The sequence below is a fragment of the Rhea pennata genome, chromosome 11, assembly GCF_028389875.1.
Source record: "Rhea pennata isolate bPtePen1 chromosome 11, bPtePen1.pri, whole genome shotgun sequence".
NCBI classification, from domain to species: domain Eukaryota; kingdom Metazoa; phylum Chordata; class Aves; order Rheiformes; family Rheidae; genus Rhea; species Rhea pennata.
In genome coordinates this window covers 216,542-234,362 of record NC_084673.1, presented here as the reverse complement: position 1 = coordinate 234,362, position 17,821 = coordinate 216,542, and the positions used below count along the sequence as shown (strand labels likewise).

The window sequence follows — 17,821 nt, the reverse complement described above, 5'->3', positions numbered from 1 at the left end:
GTGAGCTGCATAGGGGCAGCACAATTACAGCAAGTATCTGAGGCTCCCAAGTTACAGACTAAGCCACTTATCTCCTATGTGGAGGGCTCTAAATTCACCTACAATTAGAGATTGTTTTCAAGAGTAACTTCTGGAATGGAGAGCACTTCAAACAAACAAACAAAGGAAAAGCCACTAGACTCAGAAGTTCTGCTAATTATTTAATATGCTTCACAAGGAAGACAGCTTGAAGACCGCAGCCGTGTCTGGGAGCTCTCCCTTCCTTCCCATAGGGCTCTAGTGTTTGGGTGAGTAAGTCAGAAAGGTGCCTATCTGTTGCATGTGATTTTCTGTTGTTCAACCAGACAAATGACACTTCAGGGCACAGAATATAAAAAAGGGCAGCTAAACACAGATCTGCCTGTTGGAGACGGCCAAAGCAATGCTTGGGTGTGGCACACCAAGCTCTTGGCCAGCTCAGTGCTTGCTGAGCATCTGAAGGAGAGCCAGACTTTGAGGAGCTAAAACATAGCTGGATCCTGCGGGATCCAGCTGTCCAGACTATGAGCCATCCCTCCAGATTTAACTGCAGGCAGAGGCAAATATAAGGCAAAGTTGTTTCATCACCCTCTGATTTTCAGTTTATCATTGCTAGCATGCCAGACAAATCCTGCAATTTCCTTTCAGTACAGGGTGTCATTTGGGAGTGGCAGCCTCTTCACATCTATTTAGGTCGCAGTTCCCTAAAGTGCAGAATTTCCCTGAAACCGCTCAGTTCTCTAACTCCCTCCCCTCCCTCCTCTCCTCCCCTCCCCCCCCCCGCCCCCGAAGGTGCAAGCTTCCCCACCCACATTTGCTTCCCTCTCCACCCAACTACTTCAGGTTTTAAATAGCTCTGTTGGGACAGTATATAGTTTATAAAAGACCAACTTGTGATTGCCAAAGTACCTTTTTTATTTTAAGCTCCATCTAGTTCGAGCACTTGAGCTTCCTAATATAGAGGAGAATTGCTACAACACTGGGATACACACAATCTCCTGTGCCAAAAGCCTCAGGAACAGGTAGAGCTGCCCATGGGAACCCTCGAAAAGCAGCCCCAGCACACCATGAGTGCAGCCCCAGCACACCACGAGTGCAGCCCCACTGCTGCTGCAAATCATCCTAAAGGGCCTGTCACCATGCTGCACATTCCCATTGCCTTCTTTGGATCAGCATTAGCACTCACGTGACTATGCAGCAAGCAGGACCAAAGAATGAATCGGGCTGAAAATAACTCTTCTGTTATTTTTCCCAACAGAATCAGTTCACTGGTCCCACTCATTGCACTGGTACAAGGACATTAGTATGGTACATATGATATGGAGGGGGAAGGGTACGACAGATTGGGTACATCTAGTCAAGACAGGCCATGCTGTTTAACTTTCTCTTATTCCTTACTCCCAGGTACTCCTATTTTATTCTTTGTACTCTCTCTGGTATTCATTCAACCCCTTGGTGAGACATTTCCCCAATCCAGCCATACATGCTCATGTCATTAACCCTGTTTTCTGCCAAGATAGCAAAATAGAATGGATCCCACCATTGAGTTTGACTAGCAGAGCCAGCACAAAGTAGGACCACACAGACAGCATGTTAAAAAACTTAAACATGCAGACAAATTGATCTAATTTATTAAAGGCTGCAATTAAATACGCACTCCAAGTCCACATTCCCATAAACCTCTTGATGTACATCACTATTTGAAACCAGGCTTTTTGAAAAGAAAGCCTGATAAACTCCAGGTATCACCTAACACCTAGCTACACACATGCAGAGACTGCAAAATGCCTGGCAATGCCTGTGGTTAAGGAAGAATTATTAACATGTCTTCTTTTTAACACAGGCCCATCACACACCACACTTATGATGTGCAGAATTGAGAGCAGGTAATACCTAGACATTTTAAAGATCAGGTAGACAGCAGAGGGTGCCATAATGAGATCAAGTAGTTAAGGAACAGCTATAGTAGAGGGTATCACTTTGACTATTTCAGATACAAGAATAAGTAACATTCTGAATCATGTTGCCATCTTTGGGCAGAGAGCCTTTCACAGAGGCCCTGACCTAACTGAAGAAAAGAAAACAGACTTTTGAATATATTAAAGCACTTACTTCCCCCTTCCACTCCGGTTAATTTCCTTCTCTAATCTTTCAGGGTGTTCTAGCAAAGCCTGTTCAAAAATTATAGCTACCTGAACAATTTTTGTATCTGGAAGCCTTCGATGAAGTCTAGATGTCCCTACCGTTTTGCAAAGGGATAGGGTTACAGTTTACAGAACAGAAAAAAAAGTTCAGATTTCCAGCGACTGCCACTGAGTTAAACTATTCCCTGTCTGCTATAGGAATGCATCTTCTGAAACAGTATAATAAGCATTACCAGGAAGCACCTATGAAATGCACCATTGCCTTATTGCCTTAGGGTTTCAACAGTTCAACGTGATCTTCTGACCTACACTAACTTCTTGTAAAAAAGTTTTTCTACCACACTGCCTGGACATAGTCAGTGAGGCACTGTATGCATCAACTGCACTAGCAGAGGAAATGGATGAGCTAGTTGCATTCAATAGTTACTGGGCTCATACTATGTGTTTGTTAAAGAAGGGCTTGCTTTTGACAAATTTTTATCCTTACACTTGACTAGCTTTTACTTTCACCTCCTCATTCCTGAAAACAAGGTTAAGAACCTCTAGGCACCTATGCAATTCTTCGCAGGTTCAAGTACTTTCAAGATTGTTTGTCAAAATCAAGAGCTATTGTCCACTGTAACCAAAACAAGATCCTGAGCAACTCAGTCTAACTTAGAAGTTGATTCAACTGCTCTGAGCGTGGGGTTGGACAAAATGACTACCAGACATCTCTTTCAGCTTAACTTTTTATGTGATTCTACAAGACTGCAGAAGGCTCCCTTGTATTAGTTTAACTCTTTGAAATGCTCATGGCAAAAACGAACTTCTTGTATCAAGTGGGCAGAAGCAATTTCCTTATATGATTTACAGTTTTATTAAGTAGGTCCTTTAAGCCTCCCTACAAACAGGGGTGCCATTCACTACCCTTATGCAGCCAAACATACATAGAAGCAGAACTGTTAGTAATCTTCATAAAGCCATAGGTCAAAACTGAAAAACCACAACTGAGCAGAAAGAAAAATGATGAAGAGGACTCCTGCGTAAGTGAATATACATGCAAATACAACTTATGAAAACAAGCAGCAGAAATTACTAGACTAACCAGAGGCAAGGAGTCTGCAGGGCACTGCTCTGCAAGAGACACTCGGAAATCAACTTGAGAGCTTAGCTCTCATCCAGTCATCCAACCCTCCTGCGTAGGGGGTGGGTTTTGTTGTATTTATTTTGCTGTTGCTGTTTTGTTTTTTTCTTCCATATGCCAAGGAATAGCAGCATGGGATTTGCAGACATTACTTCTACTTTGATCAGAGCCTGGGGCTCCTTCAGTATTCCTGCATGCAGAGATCTCACACTCAACTGCGCATCTCCAGACCACTGGAAGCAGTAAGGGCAGCTAACTGCTTGTCTTGCCTAGGTTTGCTGCGAAAACAGGTGGGTTCACATGAATGCATCTAACAGTCCCTCCTTCTCTCGGGGAACGGCAGACCAATGAAATTATTTGGTTTACAAGATTCTCTGGATCTCCTCAGATCCAAATTATTTTCAAAGCCTTCCAAACACTGTCAAATTAAAGTTGTCATTGGAATATTGTAAATATATTTCACTGAAAAGTCTTCAAAGCCAAACTTTTCTGAGATCAAAGTGTTTGGAGATAGAGAGAGAGAGAGAGAGACAAGCATAACTTGGAAAAAAAAAGAGTAATACAACATACAATAGCAAGATGCACAGAAGGGTAATGTAACACACATCTCACTCAAATTGAAGGGAAAACGGCTGATGAAGTAAACTATGCTTTCAATGAATCTTAAATCCAAAATACTTTGTGGGAATTTGAGGAGTTCTACATCCAAAAGGGGAAAGGAAAAAAAAAGAAAAAAGAAAAGAAAGCATGAGTGGGAAAAAAAAAAAAAACACTCTTTCAAAGCTTAGCCACAAAAAGCAGCTAAAAGGGAAAAGCAGCTAGCTAGTCACCCCTGAATAAGCTACATTTGTCTTTATGGGCAAAAGAGACTTACCAAAGCAGTGAACCATGTACTGAGCAAGACAAAAATCCTGCATATTAAACTTGTCAAAACTTCAGCAGCAAAGGGGAAGCAGTACAGACTTCAGTCAGATTTCCACTTGATTATTTAGCATTTGTCAGAGCAAGCATTAAGATAACATCACATTTCCTGTGTATGATGCTGAAACAACTACTGTTCAGAACTTCATCTCATCTTCAGTTGATTGCTGTCATCTTCAGGTGATTTGGAAGCTACTCAGTCTTTCTGTTTGCTCTTTCTTTTGGTGTGGACATTCAAGATAGACACTACAGTGACATAATCTGACAGTTAAAAATGCTAATACGATTCCTCATTTGAAAGGGATCTCCATCTTATTCTACTGGGTGTGCAAATATAAGCTTAATGAATTGCAGCTTACAGTTGGCACTCAGGTTGAAATGCTAGTAACAAGCTACAGAGCAAGATATTACAAAAAATTGGGGGGGAGGTTGAATTTTAACTCACTTTTGCATGTATAACTGTCACCACAACATCCTATGCATACAATTTGTCCATCAGTGCAGAAGATACAAGTGTCTAGAGATTTCACGTAGCCTGACACTTGCAGCAGCACACCAATAAAAGATTAAGAAACTTCAAGTCTTCAGTTTTCAGTCTAGGGCGGTTTTGTTTTTCCAGAACTCACCGCTTCCAAGCCTGTAGGGGAGTGGTCCAGAATGCCAGGAGTTAAAGGTGCAGTTTAGTGCTTTACTGAATAAAATTAAAAATAGAAATAAAAACCAAAGATGACTTTGTAAAACACTGAATAGTTTTTTGAGAACAAGTTCAGATGAAAAGTTCTTTGTCTGCCTTGGTGGTGGGGGGGAAGCCCTGAAGTTACAGCAACAAGGAAAGCCTAGTCACTCAGTATTCCCAGAAGGGGTATTTTGCAGTCCAACTCCAAGGAGCACAGCAGTACAACAGAGCTACAGGTTGGAGGGCTAAGACACCTTGCTTGAAGTATTTTCTTGTTCTAGTGATATATTTTATGAAGCAGGAAAAAAAAAAAAAAACTCAAAGCCCATCACCTTCCTGACCACAGGATCAGCGTTTTCAGGTATTAGAAGTAATATTAGCATTTTCCGTTCACACTGTCCAAACTGCTAGTAACCTTACTCACAGCACTTGTTTGAGGCAGTTCACAAAATGAGTTGTCACACATAATATACAGTTCATTCATACAGCAGCTTCTGGCTTTTCAGGAGATAGTGGATATTGCCTAGCATATAAACATTTCACTGCTCTTAAACTTCTCTCTGTATTTTACTAATATTCAGCTGTTAAGTGTTTCTTGATGGAAGACATAGATAATGCAACAAATCTGTTCACACAGCATGTTTTCAGAAATAGGAAAAAAGGTTATCTCAGGTCCTGATGTTTCAGTAAGAATAACATAGTCAAAGCCCTGAACACAGAAGGAGTCTGGATTTGATCCATCTCAGTCAAAGTTCTCATCTACTCAATACAACAGATAAGAGAAAGAGTATACTTTTGAAAAACGTTTCCTTAACATATGCATACTAGGCTGAGTCTGCATTAACGACACTGTCAAACAAAAGTTGGCAGAACATATTTTAATATAACATATTTATATAAAACTTTCCCTTGGCTGAGGCGGATCAGGTTACAGAACTTTTAGGCAAACTTGCCATCCACAAATCCATGAACCTTGATGGGATGCACCCATGAGTACTGAGGGAGTTGGCGGATGTTATTGCTAGGCCACTCTCCTTCTTTGAAAGGTCATGGAGAACTGGAAAGGTGCCTGAGGACTGGAAGAAAGCCAGTGTCACTCCAGTCTTCAAAATGGGCAAGAAGGAGGACCCAGTCAACTATAGGCCAGTCAGCCTCACCTCCATCCCTGGAAAGGTGATGGAACAGCTCATTCTCGATGGCATCTCCAGGCATGTGGAAGAAAAGAAGGTGATCAGGAGCAGTCAGCATGGATTCACCAAAGGATAAATCACACTTAAGCAATCTGATAGCCTTCTGTGATGGAATGCCTGGCTGGGTAGACGAGGGCAAAGCAGTGGACGTCATGTACCTTGACTTCAGCAAGGCTTCTGACACTGTCTCCCATAACATCCTCCTGGATAAGCTCAGGAAGCGCAGACTAGATGAGTGGACAGTGAGATGGACTGAGAACTGGCTGAAAGGCAGAACTCAGATGGTTATTAGTGATGCAGAGTCTAGTTGGACGCCTATAGCTAGTGGTGTTCCTCAGGGCTCAGTACCAGGTCCAGTCCCATTCAACTTATTCATCAATGACCTGGATGAAGGGACAGAGAGGCTCCTCAGCAAGTTTGCTGATGACACCAAACTGGGAGGAGTGGCTGAGACACCTGAGGGCTGTGCTGCCATTCAGAGAGACCTGGACAGGCTGGAGAGTTGAGGTTTGACCTCATGAAGGTCAACAAGAGCAAGTGCAGGGTCCTGCACTAGGGAGAAATAACCCTATGCACCAGTACAGGCCAGGGGCTGACCTGCTGGAGAGCAGCTCTGCAGAGAAGGACTTGGGAGCTGTGGTGGACAAGTTGACCATGAGCCAGCAGTGTGCCCTCGTAGCCAAGAAGGACAATGGTCTCCTGGGGTCCATTAGGAAGAGTGTCGCCAGCAGGGTGAGGGAGGTGATCCTGCCACTCTCCTCAGCCCTGGGGAGGCCTCATCTGGAGCACTGCATCCAGTTCTGGGCTCCCCAGTACAAGAGAGACATGGAGCTACTGCAGAGAGTCCAGCGTAGGCTACAAGGATGATCAGTGGGCTGGAGCATCTGCCCCGTGAGGAAAGGCTGCGAGAGCTGGGCCTCTTCAGCCTGGAGAAGAGAAGACTGAGGGGGGATCTTATCAATGTGTACAAATACCCTAACGGGGAGTGTCAAGAGGATGGGGCCTGACTCTTTCCAGTGGTGCCCAGCAACAGGATGAGAGGCAACGGGCACAAACTGAAACTCAGGAAGTTCTGCCTGAATATGAGGAAGAACTTCTTCCCTGTGAGAGTGACAGAGCACTGGAACAGAGCGCCCAAAGAGGTTGTGGAGTCTCCTTCTCCAGAGATACTCAAAATCTGCCCAGACACAATCCTATCCAACACGCTTTAGGTGACCCTGCTTGAGCAGGGGGGCTGGACCAGATGATCTCCAGAGGTCCCTTCCAATCTCAACTGTTCTGTGATTTTATGATGAGGTGCATTTTTGCAAGGGTATCTGGTGTCATCCTGAAAGAACAATTATAGTTTAAACAAAAAAAGTGTATGTCTTGATTTTGCAACTTACTATTGTTTAGACATTTTGAGTACTCTATTGTCTCAGCTACACTATAAGCTACAATACAAGTGAGTTTCTTTCAACAAATCCACATTTTAAGCTTTCTGACATACACAGTTACCTGATCTATTTAATAGTCAGATATTAACCAGATCAAGAGGCTTTGATGGACAATACTATCTAATTTCTCTCAGAGCCCAAAAGAAAGATCAACTATTACAAGCAAGTTGAATACAAAGAAATTTTTTCATTATAGGTCAAAATTTCTCAAGTTCAAACCTTCTACCCATCCAAAGACAGAAAAATACCTAATCTACTTTTGAAGAAGTTACAGCATCTGAGTTCACTGAGAAGATTTAACTTTTGAGTTCCCACCCTCAGAAAAGCTACTCTAACAACTTTAAAGCTGTATATTCAAGATACAACATGAAAGCATGGTGGAAGTCAGGAAAAAAAAAAAAAAAAGAGTAATCCAAAACTATATCCATGCCTCCAAAATCCAATGTACAGACCACAGCAGATAAGTCTTTCTTCAAAATAAGGGAAGGAGGGTTAAGAATGGGAGTTTTCTTCCAGCTCTAAGTTCAATTTAGAATACTTTCATACCATTATAATAATTATTATGCAAGTTTGTCATGCTTTTGTGAAAAATTTGGATTTGCTAACTGTTTTTTGACCAAGGGTCACTGTTACTACCTCTTTTTTTAGGGCAACAGTGTATCTAGGGCATCAGTTCTTAAAGTCAGTTTTGCTCCAGATACACCATTGGTCAACTTCCGCAAGGTTCCTACAAAAGAGGAAGCGTTTCTAAAGATGCCTGTACAAAGACTTCTGCCTCTTGCTTACTTGCATATCAACCATTCACCAAAGCGTCTGCTTACTGATCCATTAAGTATACCTTTACTTTTAATACATACAGACAAATTCTTCCATTTGTATAATTTCTAACTAGAACAAAGGTTGCAGAGTGAGTTGTCATACTAACGGAACAACTGTTTTTCAAGAGGATGTATTGGACCACTAAGTATGGTGTGGTTTTTGTATAGCTACTTTCAGGTTGGGCAATCTGCTGTTGCTTGAATTTGACAGTAATGGAATTGCCTTACTTCCTTAGAAGGTGCCTCCAGAATCATTTGCTATCATTCTGCAAGTCCTGTGGATTATGATCCTCTTGCAATGAAACCAAGTGCGGAATTCTGATAGATAAAAGATATCAAAATAATGAGAATCCTCTTGTCCATCCAGCATCCAGCCTGAGAGGACACTTAATTAAATGAGGTAATAGACATAGTTTTTTGGGTTTTGTTTTTTTTAAACACATTATTCTAGAATGAGTATATTCAGAAGGTGAAAAACTTTAAAATTTAATTACTCTTAGAGACAACATGAACAAAAATTCCCCCTTTTTCCTGGAAAGGTGGTTATGTAGACAACCCTGACACTTCATCCTAACAATTTGTCTGGCATCTCAGTTTTTGCACTGCAACCAAGCACAGCATTAGTATTGCTGAGTCAGGATCAAAGTTTAAGATACACTAAAAAGGTATTTAACCCAAAATTTCATGCTTTATTAGATCGTGCCCTATGAAACCAAGTAAATTAGAAGGTGTTACTAACTGATCAATCAGACCAAGAGCAGATTTTTCCTCTAGTTAGTCACTTCCCCACCTTAAATACATCTCCCAACCCAGACAGAAAGTTATGAATCATAAGGGCTTACCAAAGGGAAAAGAACAAATTAATGACTTACAGACAGGCTCATGGCTGCAGGAAATCATCTGGTTTTTCCCTTTTAAAAAGAACGTATCTGTAGCATATAAGAAGGTGCACAATAGGAGAGCTGCAGTTCTCCAGAGAGCTCCATAGAAGAGTCTCTCACACCAATTTCATGTCCAGTCTAGGCTTTTCAGTATTCACACATAGTTATACTGCTGAAGTCAACTTGTTCACATCTTGGAGAAATACTGACAAACAGTGCTATAAACTTGCAAGAGAATATAGATCAGTCTAGACCATGCATACCATCATTCACTAACTTCAGTCATCCTCTTATTGATCCTTTCCAGTCCAGCACAGAGTGTTGCTGCTGGTAGAGAAAGAAGGCTCTCTCCCCTGTCTGCCATCCAGTTCTTGCCTAAACACATATTTCTCTACATAGCTGATCAAATTCAGAGCTTTTTCATTCTTTCCTCCTTTAGCTACAGACAAAAGCACAGAGGTACCCCTATTAGTCATGGCCAACTGGAGAGAAGCCTAGTATTGCCAAATACTCTCATTTCTTAGCCTAGGAATGAGTTGAGAATGAAGTATCATTCCTTTTTTCTCCATTTGTCTTTTCAGAAGCAGGCTCCTCAAGCCAACTGCAGCTTCAAAAATGTTTACGCATGTCAAATTAGTTTTTTGACAAGTCATACCATTAAAAAAAATCTTCAAAGATGATTTCCTCCACATTTTAATTCAAGTTCAAAAAGCTACTATACACAGGTCAGGAATTTCTGACTACTCCACCCTACTGGGGGATTACACATTCACAAAAATGAACATACAATTTCATAGCTGCACAAGAAGGAAGTAGCATTAGATCACTTCCCTATATATCCAGTTATTATCACCATAATTTTTTCTTTCAAATATAAGGCCCAATCTTCTGCAAGTTCATTTTTTTTAAATCTGCAAGGAGTTGCAACTGATCCTGTAGTTTTATCATCATCAAGCCTGCCAATGACTGTCTTTTCCTACATCACTGCCAAATATTTGCAGCACAATCCATTAAGCATTACAGTAAGCATCAGCACTAGCTATTGGAATCAGAAGGGTGGGTTTTTGCCCGCAAATTCCAGGACAGTTGAGTGTTCCACCTAGAAAGCAGCCACAGAAGTGCTAGGAAGAGGTTTACCCCAAAGGTAATTTTCTGTAAATCTGAAACACTTGAGCCTGCTTTAGAAGTTTCAGAAGGGATAAAAAAACAAACTCCTTTGATGCAGTATTATTGGCCACACTATGCAGACTCCTGCTGTTCTCAAACATCCACAAGGAACAGCAAGCAATTAACTGGCTGCTTACTATTGCTCTTCATTTACATCAGTTAATTGCCCTGGATTATTCCTGGGTAGGGAGGGATTTCCTCTCTGCAAACAGTGTGTCTACAAGAGCAGAGAGCCCCCTCAGAGGGGGATGCTGATCTCCAGTACAATCATTTAGCAGGCACACACTGGAGATACCTGCGAGGGAGGGGGATGCTTTACACCGGGAGAGATCCTGGGTCCCCCTTTGCAGCAGACCCCTTTGTAGGCCGCAGAGCGGTGATTAAGCACAGATAACAGCTTTATTGTGCTAATTCAGGGAGGCCCTCTTGCTGCACAGAAGGGGAAAAAAAGGAAAAAAAAAAGGAAAAAAAAAAAAGAAGAAGAAAGCGCCAAATAAGGCTGAGCTGTACCAAGCCAGGAAAGAGGCCAGGAGATGACGTCATCGTTAGAGGAAGCTTTTAGTCAGTTTCCTTTATACCCTGGAGCGGGGCCAGAGCTACCTCTCCCGGGCAAGTCTGAAGAGCAGCAATGGTCCGAGGGGACTTGCAGAGCGCAGCAACCCAAGAAGGGTCCCTGTCCCATTCTGTCCTGTCCCCCCTCAACGCCAGCTCTGCAGCAAGACGGGACAGAAGGTCTTTGACTCAGCTTTCAGCACACCAGCTGCCTCGCACGAGGCTACCTAGGGACTTCTGTGCACTCTGCGCAAGAGGATTCACTTCACGTCAGACACCGCACACAGAACAACCAAGACAAGCTTCCTCTACAGGCAGCGATGCCATTTCCTGTCAGAAAAGGGAGTCCATATTAAGACATCTTATGAAGCACCCCAGCTAGAGAAGCAAGAAGTGTGATTAGACTTCAAAGGTGAGTAATCAGAGGAGGCAGAGTCACAAGGAAAGCACTGCAATCCCTTGCAGGTCCAAAAATAGGACTGCCTGGTGTTGTTAGGGAGACAGGATATTTGCAAGGAGTGAGTGATGACCAGTCCCAGAAATTAGGCACTATTTTCCCCACAGGATTCTTACAGTAGAAGCAAGAGATCTAAAGCTTTCCTCAGGCTTCCCTTATTATGTGTACCTTATCAAGCTAGCTCATCTGCCTCAAGCAACAAATCAAGAGGTCAACAATGAAAAAAGGACTCAAAATATTCTGTTTTATGGAACTCTTGATATGATAAACACTCTTAGCCCTAATAATCTGTCATGTTAAGAAGTTTAAGAACTGGATCATGACTACCAACTCACTTCAGGTGCTCAGAATAATTCTTGCTCACTGCAATTTGAGGCCACTATAACTGATGCTTTCTGCAGAACACTGTTAATTTGGTACAAGGTTTTCCATAAGACAGGGTAGAAAAAGCAAGGTTAATGCATTGAATGAAAAATTTATTTTTAAAGTAAATAAAAATTAGTTGCTTGAATCTTTTACACCTACCACAAACCCAGAACTATGTGCTCACTTTGGTATAGTAGAGTAGGTAGTAGGATTGCTCATCACTTTTAATATTCACACACTTTGGAGTTTATTGCCAGTAAGGTAACTTTTCCAGTTGACTACAGAGTGAGGTTCTTCCCAAGCACAACTGGTCAAGGAACATTCCTTAAAATCAGCACAGACTTTATGACTGCTCCGCAGCTAGAGATGTCACTCCTGACAGCAGATGGATGTGTATATTGCATTTTCAGGAAGTGTGATCTGGCTGCATATGTTTTTAAATATGAATTTGCACTGATTTGACTCTAAACCTGCCTTAATTGACTGCTTACAGTGTCAAACTATGTGCCACTATGTAGTTTAAAGAGCAACAGAAACAGGCTTACCTGTTTCTCAGCTGCTTCACTAAGGTCACAAATTTCTATAAAGTTTTCCTGCATATTTCTCCTGAAAATAAACACTATATCATACCATTATGTAAAAAGTGAATACTACGTTCATCAGTGGTATTCTTTTAACTCTTGGTTTAACTTCAGCAAAGAAAGCCCGCAAGTACCAAACAGAAGTTTTTGTTTACTGTCACCAGGATTCACCCACACAAGAAACTGTGTTATTCTTGCAGTATTCAGGAACCAAGATGATGAATACAATACAAGCTAGGACATAAAGGCATTTCCTGATTTGTAACATCCTATGTCAGGTAAAACCTACAGATAATTCACTGTATGCCAGCCGAGTAGTTTACCTGGATCCATAGTACTTTCAGCATGTTCTAGCAATTGTTGCTTCTGAAACACAAAGTCACATGAAATTCCTAGAGTGGGATACAACAGATTTCTTGATAAAGCAAGCTCCAAGAGCTTTCAATTACACATTTTTATTGCAATTCAGTACATTGATGTTAAAATAAAGATGTAACAGATTGAGTTTGCCTCACAACCTAGCACTCAAGTCAGACCAAAGCTCATCTAACTTTGATCAGTGCTGCCAAGCTCCCTGAGTTATACTGAGGAAAGGAAAGAAAACATCTGAGGTAAGACAGAAGGTGTCTAGAATGCTTCTGCTGTTCCTTTGTAACACAACAGAATCCAAATCCAAGACAACAGAAGAGTCCATCCCTTACAAGTCATGATTGCCATCACTGTCCACGCCAATCTTTCGAGTCCTCTACAAACTCCACAACAAGAAAGGATCATCCAAACATTTAAGCAGAATGCTACACAGTTACCATCTTGTTGCACGGTTTGGTAGCAAGTTGCTACAGATCAAGAAACTACTTATCCAAAGGATTCTCATGGTATCTGCCCAGGTCTCCGCTACCTTCCTTCTAGTGAGATTCACACAGTTCCAAAGAACAGAGGTAAAAAAAATGCTTCAAAATAATTGCAGTTCAACTGGGAATTAGGACCATCCATTTAAGCTGCAGATGAGTCTTTAAAGGTCCTAATGGCTAACTGCTATACTGAATTTTTGAAAATAAAGGGAAAAGGCAACAGCACAAAAAGAAAATTAAAAAAAAAAAAAGTAAGAGAGTTGAGTCCTACAAGTCTTACATCTAGAGAAACATCTAGAGAAACACAATTCTTCTAATCATAGAATCGGTAAGGTTGGAAGGGACCTCTGGAGATCATCTAGTCCAACCTCCCTGCTCAAGCAGGGTCACCTAGAGCATGTTAGACAGGGTTGCATCCAGGTGGGCCTTGAAGATCTCCAGAGAAGGAGACTCCACAACCTCTCTGGGCAACCTCTTCCAGTGCTCCGTCACTCTCACAGGAAAAGAGGTTCTTCCTCATATTCACACAGAACTTCCAGTTTGTGCCCACTGTCTTTTGTCCTGTCGCATGGCACTACTGAAAAGAGTTTGGCCCATTCCCTTGACACCCTCCCTTCAGGTACTTGTACACATTGATAAGATCCCTCCTCAGTCTTCTCTTCGCCAGGCTGAAGAGGCCCAGCTCTCGCAGCCGTTCCTCATAGGGCAGGTGCTCCAGCCCTCTGATCATCCTTGTAGCCCTACACTGGACTCTCCCCAGTAGCTCCATGACTCTCTTGTACTGGGGAGCCCAGAACTGGATGCAGTGCTCCAGATGAGGCCTCCCCAGGGCTGAGTAGAGGGGCAGGATCACCTCCCTCGACCTGCTGGCAACACTCTTCCTAATGCACCCCAGGAGACCACTGGCTTTCTTGGCCACAAAGGCACATTGCTGGCTCATGGTCAACAATTCTAATGCAATACAGGGAGTCCAAACTTGATTATGCCTTAGTTTAAAGCTTGTTGTAGTCCTTGCTCATTGTAGAGAAATTGGTTTTTTGAGTACATTACCTAAAACAGAACTACTTAAGTCATAGTAACAGGACATCTAAGAAAATTGAATATACAATTTGTAACTGTCAGATTCTCACATTTCACCGGCTCAGCAGCATATCCATTCCTTCAGCCACTAAGCCAATATATTCACATGCATTAGCTAAAAATGAATAGATCCTTCCTGCGGAGAGTGGTAGGATCTGTGGACCTGCTCATGACGGACTTTCTACATAGCCTCCTGCAATCAAACCCCCATGCCTCTGTCACAGCTGTACAGAGACATGCTTTACAACAGTAAGTCATATGTCACTAGTTCAAAGGTTACCAGAGTTAATCTTGGATTTCTATTAATAGCCCACCAGAGTACAGTGCCACTTTGACCAAACCTCATGCAGCAAACTGGCAATCTCTAGCTAGATGTGTTAACATTTAGCATGGTTTAATGAAGAGTTCAACATGCTTTGCTGCTCAGACTATGCAGCACCCACACCAGCATGTTCTGAGAGCTTGGTGAGATGAATGATAAGAGCTACCGAACACTTTAGACAAATGTTTTTCCTGCCCAGCCAGAACTGTTCCCTGGAACATTTCCTCCATCTGTCTTCTTCACAATGGATTTATTTTTGTGATGAAGTCCACATATAGCTACATCTAATTACTCAAGTTTCACCCATATTTGACCCTGGTTAAGGAAAGTCACTTGCATTTTACTGTTAATGAAGTATTTATTGACAAATCTTAAGCTAGCACACTAGTGGTCATGTTTCTTTCATATAGAGAACTGATTACACAGTTATGCCAGCATTTCCTGTTCCCGCAAACCACAGCTCAAGAAGTAGCGTTTAAAATATTATTTCAGTTGAATCTGCAATTAGAGCAGAGGCAGCAGGAAACTGAAAGTTACAGCTTTTTATAATAGACAGCCTGTAGATCTGTACTTCAGTAGACATAGACATCTGAACAGCTTTCTGCAGGGTCCAAATTATATGACACTCAGTGTCACACTAAAGCACTCCAACTTCTTTATCTGCTCCAGTTCTGAAAGCAGAACTACTCTGTGAGAACGAGACGGCAGCAGACAGAACGCAAGAATCCAGGCTACAGCGTGCCTCCGGAATCGGAGGCTACAACGAGCACCTGGTGGTACAGTGTCACAACACCTGGACCAGGTCTGTTCACAGGGGAACCATGCCCAGCACAGACTCTCTGCAATATGTTTAGGATTTTTCTGTCACACCAAAAGAAGTCACTCATCGCAGCTATATGCTCTTCTCTGGCTAAAATGTCTCAGTGGCAGTTTACACAGTCCCCTCATTTGAGCCACCTCTCCCCCCCCCCCCTTTTTTTTTTTAACTGAACTTCTCTTCCCCCCTCCCATCCCCCAGCAAGAGGTAACTGTTTGCTAATCATTAGTGATGTCTGAAGAAACCACTTGTTTTAAAGCTTTAGAAAATATTGTCTTCTTAACCTTTAAGAGTAACTTAGGGTTAATATCCTTTAAGATACAAACACACACACCCTAGCTATTGTCTCAAGAGAGCTAGCATTTAAGACAGCAGGAAAAGCAGAAGTCAGTCAAGCAGGCACTTACTACCTACTGTAAAGTGATAAAATTAAATTATCTGTTAAAAAAAAAAAAAGTGAATTCCATTTCAGCTCACTCTTAGTGAGGAAACATCCAGAGCCTTCTAGCCTGCTCCTTCCTATTTTATCAGTGAAGGGCAAGGACCAATTCTTTGATTCCAGCAAAGAGAGATTAAGATGGAAAAACTCACGCTCCTTATTAGTCACTGAACTCCTGCTACGAAAGGGAGAGTCAAGTACAGACTTGACAAGACCTTCTGAAGTACCAACATCTCTCCAGCCAAGAAATACCTCGAGTCAAGCTGGAACAAGGCTCCCTAGCAACTCATAATTAGTCTGAGTTGCGAAAACTCCAAACCTGTTCTTCACAGAGTGTGTAAGAGCTAACTACACAATTAATTCTGACCATACTCTGAAAATCTTTATCCAACATGCTTTTCAAAATGCTTCCTTAAAATCAGAGTACATCAAGAAGTTCAGAAGCGCACAGGAAGGATAGAAGGAGGCACTGGCGATGCAGGGACGAGGGGGGAGGAGGCACCCCTTTACTGAGCAGAGAGGCGACATTTTAGAGAGAACAGGCAATTTCGGGCGGGAAGTTGCACAACTGCCCCCTTAGTCAGCACCCCTGGGCAGTCAGCCGCGGCGAGGCCCCACTGCCCCCGGCCCCCCGCCCCGGGCCGGCGCGGCGGCGGCAGCGCAGCGCAGCGGGGCCCGGCCCGGCCCGGCCGGCGCGGGAGCGGGAGCGGCAGCGCAGCGGGGCCCGGCCCGGCCCGGCCCGGCCGGCGCGGGAGCGGGAGCGGCAGCGCAGCGGGGCCCGGCCCGGCCCGGCCCGGCCGGCGCGGGAGCGGCAGCGGCAGCGCAGCGGGGCCCGGCCCGGCCCGGCCCGGCCGGCGCGGGAGCGGGAGCGGCAGCGCAGCGGGGCCCGGCCCGGCCGGCGCGGGAGCGGCAGCGCAGCGGGGCCCGGCCCGGCCGGAGCGGGAGCGGCAGCGCAGCGGGGCCCGGCCCGGCCGGCGCGGGAGCGGCAGCGGCAGCGCAGCGGGGCCCGGCCCGGCCCGGCCGCCGCCCCGGGGCTCGCGGCGTGCCAGGAAGCGGCCGGGAAGGGAGCACAAGATGGAGGGAGGGAGAGAGGCGGCTCCGCTCCCCGCGCGCCGCGGCCTCGCGCCCCGCCGCTCGGAGGGAGCCGGGCGCCGCTCGGAGGGAGCCGGGCGCTGCCGGGCGCCGCTCGGAGGGAGCCGGGCGCCGCCACCCCGCGCCGCCGGCTCGGCGCCGCGCTCGGGGCACCCACCGTTTTCGGCATCTTGGCGGCGGGCGCGGCAGGTCTCTCCTCCTGCGCCGGCGGGGCTCGCTGCGGGCTGCGCGCTGCCTCCTAACGGGACTGCGCCGCCGCCCGGCGCCACCGCCCGCCCCGCCGCAAACCCCGCCCCGGGCGGCGGCCGCCCGCCCCGGCCCGGCCCGGCCCGCTCGCAGGGCGCCCCCGAACCCGCCGCCCCGCTGCTGCCTTGCGGCACCTTGTAGCCGGGTTTCCCCCGCTTCTGAAATTAGCTCCCCCAAAAAACAGGGGGAAGCCGTGAACTCTGCAGTTTATTTACATACCAGGTGTCCCTGGTTTCTGGTCTTTGCTAAAAGTACTATTTTAATAGTAAAATATCGTTATTTTTATACTTTCAATTTGCATTTTCATAGTCATAAAACAAGATCACAGCACTGGCATGTGCTAGATCTCTATGTCTTTCATTTAGTGCAAATCATGCATGCCCGGAGTGCAGCTCAGCGGCGGAGTAAGCTGACAGACTCCCGAGCTAGGAGCGTGGGATGATCATGCTTTTACTTACCAGCTGTCTGTATGGCCAGCTCAGCTAAAAAGGACACGTCCTGTTTCAGGCATTTGAAAAGCATCACAGGTACAGAAGGCTGTGGCTTCCTGAAACTTGGCGGGCAAACCACTCTTAATCTTCAGACCTTCTCGGAGGCCACTGACATAATTACATGGAATAAATGAACAATCAAATTCATGTACT

The 17,821-nt window shown here is 44.5% G+C and overlaps 1 protein-coding gene across 1 annotated transcript in view; it reads right to left on the bottom strand.

Annotated features, from left to right (window-relative positions):
- Positions 1–17,196, bottom strand: part of MSN (moesin) — a 57,042-nt gene extending 39,846 nt beyond the window's left edge. Inside the window, exon 1 of the mRNA XM_062584385.1 lies at positions 17,089–17,196. Within this exon, the coding sequence (XP_062440369.1) occupies positions 17,089–17,100 (12 nt within the window). The 5' untranslated portion in view covers positions 17,101–17,196. The remainder of the gene's footprint in view (positions 1–17,088) is intronic.
- Positions 17,197–17,821: the final 625 nt, after the last annotated feature.